We start from the raw sequence: 9,540 nt of genomic DNA, 5'->3' as shown, positions 1-9,540 counted from the left end.
GCAAAGACTCGCAACTTATTTCCTTACCACCGCAAGAACAAAAATTTTTGGAATGAAGACAGTTTCCATGAAAAATTTATGAGGAAAAATAGTATTCCAGTGAAAACTGTCTGTGATGTAACCGCATTATAAGACTGAAAAGTCTTTGGGCTCTGTGCATCACCATGAAATGGGAAGAGCAGCAATGTTTTACTTGCAAAGTGCTAAATGACAGTCACTGAAAGCAGACCACATAGGAGTGCCTCCCTCTTCACCTTGGCCGTGCTGCCTTCTCCACTTTCTCCTGGCCAACTCACTATCTTTCTTCATTGTCCCCCAGCCTGAACAAGCTGTGAAGTGAGTCTCAGTGAGCTAATTTAAAAAATAAAATAAAAATTCCCTTTTTGAAACGTGTTTATGTTTTTAGACAAAGACCTCCCTCCTTTTCCCCTTTTTCTGTAACTGTATTTTATGGCAGCTGCCCCCTTGCTGGATGTACTGCAGACTGCTGTGGACAGCTGAAGGACCCCCTCGGTATTCAGACAAGATCTTTTTCCTGTCATGAATTTTTTCCTCTCCTGAAAAAAAGGAGAAATTTTCAGACTCTGAGCATGCATTGTAGTGAAGGTTCAGGGTATGCAGAGGTCTTCTTTTATTCTGTTGAAAATTATGTATACTGTTGTCTTCAAAGTGCCTGTTTGTTATTATGTGAATGATCAAACAGGGACACAAGTTCTGCTGTATTTTGTACTGCATTTGGAATAGATATTTTTGGGAATCAGTTCACTTAACTGTCTGAACAGTGGGAAGAGTTAGGTGTCACCTTATTTATGGGATTTCTTCTGTAGCTGGGACACAAGATAGTGTGCCAGAAGATAGTGTCTGCTATCTCCAGCAAATCTTATGGCTTCAGTGAGTGTAGCATCTGCCAAGAATTTACGTATGAGTGAACCAGAAAATTTCTGAGGTTAGCATAGCCATTTCAGTCTTGGTTTTATCAAAAGCTGATTTGTGGATCAAACAGGAGCAGCTGCTGTGTTTGCTTCAAAATCTACCTAAAACATTTTCTACTTTTCTTATTTGGGGATTTCTCCATTCAGCTTCAACTGCTCACTTTACAAAATGTTTGTGGAGATTCTGCTAGGTACTGTCCTACTTATCACATATTATGAATCAATAGAATGCAATTTCTTTCGCTATCTGTCCTTGGTACACAGGAGTAGCAAATTGTAGCACCAACTACTCTCCTGCATGTGCCAGATGGTGTCTTAGAGAATACACTGTAGAGGCTTCTTATGCACCATCCTGCAGATTAAGAATGTAACTATTTAACTACTGCAAATCAGCAGAGTGCCACTAAACAGATTGTTCAAACCCAGTTTGCGTTAGATGCTATGTGACTCATTGGATAATTAATAAAAATTGCTGTAATATACTTGCTGATGCTTTCCTCAGTGAATTTGCCCTATCTTCTAAATGTCGTAGAAAATGGTTACATGATACTTGTAGTAATGTTGACATATGGTTCCTGAATATAGAGAGGAATTTTTTTTCAAGTCATGTTAGAGAAAACTTAAAAGCCTTGCAATGCAGAGAACACAGTACAAGTAGTCTAAATATATATAAATGATATACAAGATACTGTGTATGTACATCTAAGGTTGCTTTTGAAAAACTACTGTGCTTTGGAAATAGTTTATGTAGCATAAACTGCATGTACAACGAAAATGTTACATGATTTTAGAACAGCATAGCTGGAAAAATGAAGTAGGCTTAATATCTGGAACAATGTACTGAACAACTATTATAAAAATACACTAGAGGCACATTGGCTTCATGCAGGTAGAAGTAATAACGAATGTAAGATCTGTCTTAAAATTTTTGGTACCTTTAAGATAATACTTTTTGTTTGTGTGATGCTTTTCAAATTTGAATACTTGTCCAGTAGCACAGTTTGGACAGAGCAGTTCTTCTGGTGTGATGTATTACCCTTTATTTCCCAAAGAATGTATCTAGTAGAAACTTGCCTTATTTTCTTGAAAATCTTGTAGAAAGGAAAGGATTTATTTGCATTTGACCAGTTGCGTGTGGTACAATGTGCATTGCTTTTGGAATACAATACTGCAGTGAAGAAGAAAGTATTTTGCATTCATGTTAGCTTACTATACCATATATGAAAGCTAATCCTGGGCGTGCTCATGACAGTTGTTTAGAAAACAAAACAATAAAGCAAACCTGGAATGTTAGTTTACAAATTAATCTGACCACCATAATGTACGTAGGTAGATTGCTCACCTGTGTGCGTATGCTATTCCTGTTCATATTGGTGGTCAGGATATTGTAGTTTTCCTTGAAAGTAGCTGATTTCGCATGGCTTTGCTGAGTGCCAGACCAAAGACCAAAACATTCAGTTAAAGTTTTTGTCAAAGTTTTCCTTAGTCACTTTTATGCTTGAAAAATCTTTCTTGAATGTCACACAGTCATTTAATGCTGTTTCTATGATCTTACAAAAATGAATTTTAATTCTGATATGCAAAGTGAACTGAACCCTCTCAGAACTGGGAGGCACTACTGCTTGCTGTCCTTAACTCTGCCCTGCACGCACTACTTCCCCTGTCTCAGGAAAGCTTAAGTAGCACTGAAGCTTGTTTTTTTAAATGTTGGCTTCTAATTGCAACCAGTAATCTCACTGAAAAAAAGTTGAAAAACCAAATATTAATTTGGAGATTTCATTACCTCTTGCTCCTTTCTTTCTGTGCTTCAGCATCCCAGTCACCACCTTGAGCCTCAGGCTTCAGACCATCATTAGTCTTGTCAGATTGTTCTGAAAGTAACCATATACATATGTGCATACATTAGTCTCCCTCCTGACTTGCTTATGTTCGCCTTCTCTTCCTGCACTAGTGCTTCTTGCTTGTGGGTGAGAAAGAGCCAGGCTTTGCTGGGGGATATGTGAAGGACTGTTCTGGGAATATGACGCCCCTCCTTCAGTGTGCTCTTTCTGCATGATGATTTCCAGTGCTGCCAACATTTGAGTGCATATGGTAAAGGTTTTAGTTTAATTATAATCAGGTTATTGCTTTTTAGAATAATGAGTTTTATATTTCTTAATAGAAGTAAGCAGATCTGCTTTGAGTTGTTTTTTATGATGATTTTGGAAGCTGTATGGTATCAATGTAGTGATACGGCAAGGTTTGCATTTTCTTGGTAATTCTGTGGTTTATTGTGTCAAAATATAAACAGGAATGAGTTGTCTTTAAAAAAAATAACAAATTAAGTATGTCCCTGATTACTAATCTTTGTCTGGCACAGTCACAGTTTGTTTTTTTTTTTGAAGTTCACGATTCAAAAAAGCATTGGGATATAGGCAGGATAAATATTTTAAAAATTATTAATAATGTATTTACATTATATTAACTGATGCTGAGAAGTCCACTCAACATTGAGTAATAAAAACACGTCTTTATGTTAATCAGTTTAATGTGAAATAAGAATCAGCAACTTTTTTTTCTGTTTTATGTTGGTTGTTTTTTTGAAGGATGAAGTTGTGCAGACAAAAAAGCAGTGGGTAAGACAGCTATGTAAACTTATATGTAAATTAAATGGTCTAATATAAATTCTGTGTGGAATTCTCTGCTTTTCAGCTATCCAGCTTTAGGACAGAACATCTTTATGTCTTCATTTTATTTTTGAAGACAAGAACAAAAAAATGTGTGAATGGTCAGGTATCTAGCACTTTTCAAAATTTAATACTGTGTTCTTATCTTTGTGTTTCAAAGTGACAGATTCTCTGGCCCAGTCTGTAGTCCACCATTTAAGATGGATAATGCAGAAAGATCTTCTTGGCCAAGATGTCTTTCTTATTGGGCCCCCTGGGCCTCTCCGGCGATCTATTGCCATGCAGTATCTGGTAAGTATGTTGGTTTAAATTCTTGGAGACATAGTTATTAATGTCAGTTAGTCATTCCTATACTAGACAAGTGGTAAAAAGTTAGTCCTAGAAAATCTTACAGCAAGCTACTTAGGAGGTAAATAAGTTTTTCCATAAATGTGCTTTCCAAAGTTCAGTTTTCGTTATAGACAAATAGAAAGTACAGACATTTTAATACATGTTTTTCTGCTTAAACTCCGGGGGAAAAAAATGAGTTGGAAAACTGTGTTACCATATGCTATCACAAATGGAGAAACAGTTTGTTCTCGGCATTATGTATGTTAGAAGATTAAGATATCTGCCTACTGTTACAGACAACAAATCATTTTTGCTTCATTACATTAAAAAACAAATGAAGGAAAGGATTTAGTAAAGAAGTGTTCTGAGTAACATTTGGGAACAGTTATTATGAGTGATTAAAGTAGATGCATGTATGATCCTCTCTTGGAATGTGGGAAGGACTTGCCTACGTCCATCTGCATGAACCATGGGAGCAACATGTACAAAATTTCTCATTTAAAAAGTCAGTGCCCTTAAATGATCAGGAGGAGAGGGTTGTTTGCCCCCAAAAGTGATGTGGGTAGGACTTGGTCTACCATGAGCTGTAACTGGAATCTGGTTGGGCAGAGGGATCGCAAATGGAGGTGTGTAAACAGTTGTCATAAAAATCAGTCATTCCTTTAAAAATCAAAAGATACTAATTCAAATACTAACTCTCAGAGGTAAAGCATAAAAGAGAAGGCTGCAAGATTTGAACTATGCAAAAGAGAGAAAAGATTTCTTAATTCAGCAAACCAGATGTGCTACTCGATAGCTTCATGCATTCCTTAAAAAAATGAGAAGAGTTTGGTATAACCTAAAAAGAGGACTTAGAAAACACCTGATATCCAGGCATGGGACACAGAATGTGTATTGTTATTTATGCCACTGACTTTACGGACTTGAGATCTATTAGAAAGGCTGCAGCTTACTGATTCAGTGCCATGCTAAAAAACTATGGGAAGGCTGGTCTTTCCGTGTAAGCTGATACGTGCTGTGGTGCCTTTAATGAAGATACATAAGCCTGGAAAAGTTTTATCTGCTGTTACTGAAAGCTTTTACTATGTATTCATATACATGGGGCTAAGTGTTGAAAAAAACAGTCTGTTTTTTTCCTTTAATTAAAGAAAGTGCAATTTTATCGACCTGCAACATAAAGGACTTGGTGGCTTTGTAACCAGGAGGCACTGAGAAAGTGGAAAGGAAATAATTTTCATAGGGTTTCATATCTTTGCTTTATTCTTTTCATACAACTATAGTTAAAAGATGCCTCATAAGAAAGTTCTGTTAAATCAGTGGTACCTTTAATTGAGGAGTAAGGGCTAAGAGCATGTCATCATGAGTCCGTTTCCTAAGCAGAATGCATGATAACCCAGATATGGAAATAGCAGGAATATCAGTTAAATAAATATCAGTTAAGAAAACATGTTTTTTTATTTTTATTCATGATTTGCAGATGCTGATTGTTTTTTGGGGTCCAGAACCAGAAGATTAACTTAAAGAATTTTACAGATGTTCAATGGAAAGAATATATAGCTGGTTATTTTGGTTTTGGGGAAAACAGAAGTTTATTGAGCAGAAATTGAAACCATTTTGTTTGAGGCAGAACACACTGTAAACATTTTAAAAATAAGAGATATTAGATTTTTTCAGAGTTATTTCAAATCAGTGTGCTGCTGCCTAGAGCTCTTTTGTACAAATGTACCATTAGGCCTATTCTTAAAGTTTACTTACTGAGGTTATAGTCTTACTTTTGTAATAACTTTAATCTGTTGTCCACAGGAGCTAACAAAGCGGGAGGTTGAATATATTGCACTGTCGAGGGACACCACAGAAACTGACCTCAAACAACGACGAGAGATCCGAGATGGTAGTGCTTTTTATCTTGATCAGGCAAGTTGCACTCATGTACCACCTGATAGTTGTTTACAAGTAGTTTGAAGGAAGTAATGGTTTATATGATGAAAAATTAATATATGGATTGATATGTTTCTAATGCAAGTAGAAAGTGTCTTGCACTCTTGATCTCATGATTATCGAAAATGTTGTCTCTACCCAAATCCAAGATTACTCTGTCTCATAAGAGTACTACAGGGTTGATTTAGGCAGACTATTTTTGATATGCTTCTGTAACAACAAGTAAGATCTATTCTGTGCAAGTTAGATCAGAACTACCCTTGGTACGTCTCTTCCCCAATACTTGTAGCACATTGGATGTATTTCTGAAATTAGTCTTCCGATCTAGTTTCATTGCAAAAGAGCCCTAGTTCAAGTGTTTCAAACAGCTCTGTGTTTTGAAACCCAAGCACAGTAAATGGAGGCAACTGGGAGATGTGGTTTGAAAGCTCACTGCTGATGTGGACTAAAATAATGATTTAAACACTCCTGTCATCAGTATTGCCCCAGATCAGTAGCTGATTTAGTACAGCCATAGAGTGACTTGGGTTAGGTACGGTTTCTCTTCATGAGTTATCAATGGCATGTTTCCCTTCTGATTATGCAAGTAAAATACACTTCTGTCTCAGTGTAAAGAGTCTGAAGTGTTTTGCTAAGGAGGATGAGTTATGAGGTAGACCAAACTCTTCTTTCTCAGCAATTGTAAATCCGAAATTAAGAGGCTCCAATCGAGGAAGTATGGAAAAAGGAAGAAATAACAACCCTTTATTAAAGGATATATGTATATTGACAAAAACAGTAACAGAACACAGAAACAACTAAGCAATAATCCTGTACCCAAAAGTCCCCTTCAGAAAAGGAAACGGTCTGATACTTCTCTGTCCTCTAGCGCAATTTTAATCGCGGTTGGCAGGAGTGCTGTTGGATCACTGGAGGAGCAGAGCCTGCAGTGCTCGGTGTTGGTCGGCAGGGGGTGCTGTTGGGCTCTGGCGGCCACCACGTGGGGGGCCCGGATCATGGGAGAAGCCAAAATGGAGATCTCCCCCCCACCAAGGAGGGGAAGGGGAGAAGGGGAAAGAAGGGCAGCTTCTTTACCACGCAACTCACGTTGTCTGTGGCTGGCTGTGGTTGGGACTCCCCCTTTCCTTGACAAGCACAGATTCTCTGATGATTTCAGTATGGTCCGAACCCTCCCTAATACAGAAAGGTAAACATTGAATTGGTAAATTCATTCCCTATTAAACTAATGTAAAATAAAGAATTTATAATGGGGTAATGGTGAATTATTTGTTTTAATTCAAGTACTGACAGCAGAAAATTCTGTTTTCTAGTCTTTACCTTGGGCCATTAATTTTGGCTTTCATCTATAATTCACTGTTAAAAGCCTCAAAAATGTCATTATTGCTGTTACTGAGCTAATTAAGTAACCTCTTGATTTTATTCTGTAATTTATTGCATGGGTTAATTATGTTGTATATCAAGCAATTAGTTAAAATTGTATTACATAAATATTTAAATGATACCTTCTAATTTTGCTTTTATTGATAGAAGAGCTTGTCTTGTAGAGTGGTTTTCTGCTTCTATAACTCTTTATAGTTGAACTGTCAACTTCATTGAACCAGTATGAAGATTCTAAGGAATTAGATTTGATATTTTTTGTCCTTTTTTTTTTTCTGACGTGGTTTTGCTTTTTATTGTGTGTGTAAAGGTATAAAAGGCACATCTCTGGTTTACACTCTTATTAGTACAGCCTTCTGCATTAGTAATTATTACATCTAAGGAAATCCTACATTATTTTAGTGTAATAGATGCATTTGGGAGAGCAGCTAAACCATTTTATTGGTGCTTGAGAGGTGTATTGCTCCAGGATTGTGTCACAAACCATGTTGTCTGAAATGCCTGGTTTTGTTTACCCTGTAACTTCCAGCTTTTGCATAAAATGAAGCAAGCTTCCTAAACAAAAACCACTTAATAAAGTGTACAGCCTTTTCTGTTCAAGACAATCAAATTAACTGAGGTTGGAATAAGTATATAGATGTCATATAATTATGTGCTGAAAAATTACAAATTCAATGTCATGTTTTTGAAGATTTGCGGATTAAGCTGTATCCACTGAGTGGAAATATATGTATATCACTGTCATTTCTGCATATACAGAATTAGACTGTTTTGGAGTATCTTTGAACTGTGTGAACATATTCATTTTAAAACAATAATTTTACATCCCTAACTGCACCAGCATCATAAGTTACACCATGATAAAATATAAAATTGATTGTCAAGATACCAGAAAAATAATCTTCTAACAAGGCTTGAAAGACTTCTTGTAGCAAACAATTAAATACCCCGAGTGACAGAAATGACAGCTTAAACTATCCTGTCTGTAAAATGAACATGACATGAAATCCCCTGGAGTAGCACTAAACAGACTTGAGTTTGGTTTCCTTTAATCAAAGCAGAATAGAAAGGGAACTATAAAATTAGACATGAGAATAATTGAATGAAATTATAATAATATTTGAGAGTGAGATTATAATCATATTTGAGAGAGTGTGTGTATGTATTTTTATATGTGTTTGTGTACACAGATAAAAATAAAAATCTTTCTGTATCTTAGTAAAGAGCTGTGTAAGGGTAATTCAGCTTTAAAAAAATAACCAGTGAGAGCAAATTATTGCTCTCTATCACAGACTAATTCTGTGATTTATTAACTTACTGCTTTGGAGGAGACAGTGGGCTTTTGATGTGCTGGTAAGTTAGCCACAGCAAAGGCATTGTCAGAAAGTATAACTTCATTGACTGACTGTCACTGCAGTATCTGTCTACCTAGAACAAGGAGCGAGAGAGCAAAATTTGTAGAGAGAAGAGACAAGCATTGCACTGCTCCAAAAGCGTGAATGTTACTATTTATTTTCTTGTTTTGTCCAACATTGCACAGAAAGAGGGAAACATTAGGTAGAAATCGAGAGTATTTGGATGAAGTCAATCTTTATTATTGTTGACATAGTATATCTCGTATCTAAAAAGAAAATGCATGGTGAGGATCCCTATATAGTAGCCTCTTAACTTTGAGAAGGGATTTTGTTTTAATCATTTGCAATATTTCTTTCATGCTACTAAAAGTGTCAGCATTTAACTTGATTTGTTAGTTGATAGTTCAAACTGGTATCTTGTGCTGATGTATTGGGTATGTAGAGGAATGCCTGTGATGTAATGTGGAGGAGTATTAGAACCGCGTATTTATAATTCCTTACAGACTAAAATCAAAAGTGTGAGGTTCTTTTCTCTTATGTTTGTGTCTGTTACATGTATATTCTACTTTCCTTTCAGCTGTTATTTCCTACAATGGGGGAAAGAGTAGTACTTGGTAATATATGGGATCTTAATACCCATAGGCAATATGGACTTGATGGATGGTGCTCTGAGTGAAAGTGATTTCTGAGTGATAACCAACTTAATAACTTTTAGATATCTGTCAAGTACCTAATTTCCTTTATATTTTGCTACTCAAAAGGAAGAAAAACTTAAATTACCTTTCTCCCTTATTCTTGTCCCGAAGACAAGAGTTATAGCAAATGAAGATAAAAACCCTCCAAGACAAGAGTTATAGCAAATGCAGATAAAACCCCTCCACGTTTCTTTGTTTGTAGGTATTTACGCTAGTATGTCTGTGAAAACACTCAGTTTGCTTGTTC

At 36.2% G+C, this 9,540-nt stretch overlaps 1 protein-coding gene across 1 annotated transcript in view; it reads left to right on the top strand.

Moving 5' to 3' along the window:
* Nucleotides 1-9,540, top strand: part of VWA8 (von Willebrand factor A domain containing 8) — a 182,055-nt gene that overhangs the window by 18,335 nt on the left and 154,180 nt on the right. Inside the window, exons 3-4 of the mRNA XM_017827812.1 lie at nucleotides 3,759-3,889; nucleotides 5,732-5,842. Of these exons, the coding sequence (XP_017683301.1) occupies nucleotides 3,759-3,889; nucleotides 5,732-5,842 (242 nt within the window). The remainder of the gene's footprint in view (nucleotides 1-3,758; nucleotides 3,890-5,731; nucleotides 5,843-9,540) is intronic.

The sequence above is a fragment of the Lepidothrix coronata genome, unplaced genomic scaffold (assembly GCF_001604755.1).
Source record: "Lepidothrix coronata isolate B3197 unplaced genomic scaffold, Lepidothrix_coronata-1.0 Scaffold143, whole genome shotgun sequence".
NCBI classification, from domain to species: Eukaryota; Metazoa; Chordata; class Aves; order Passeriformes; family Pipridae; genus Lepidothrix; species Lepidothrix coronata.
Note: the sequence above shows the minus strand (reverse complement) of the source record. Positions and strands in the feature narration are given on the sequence as shown.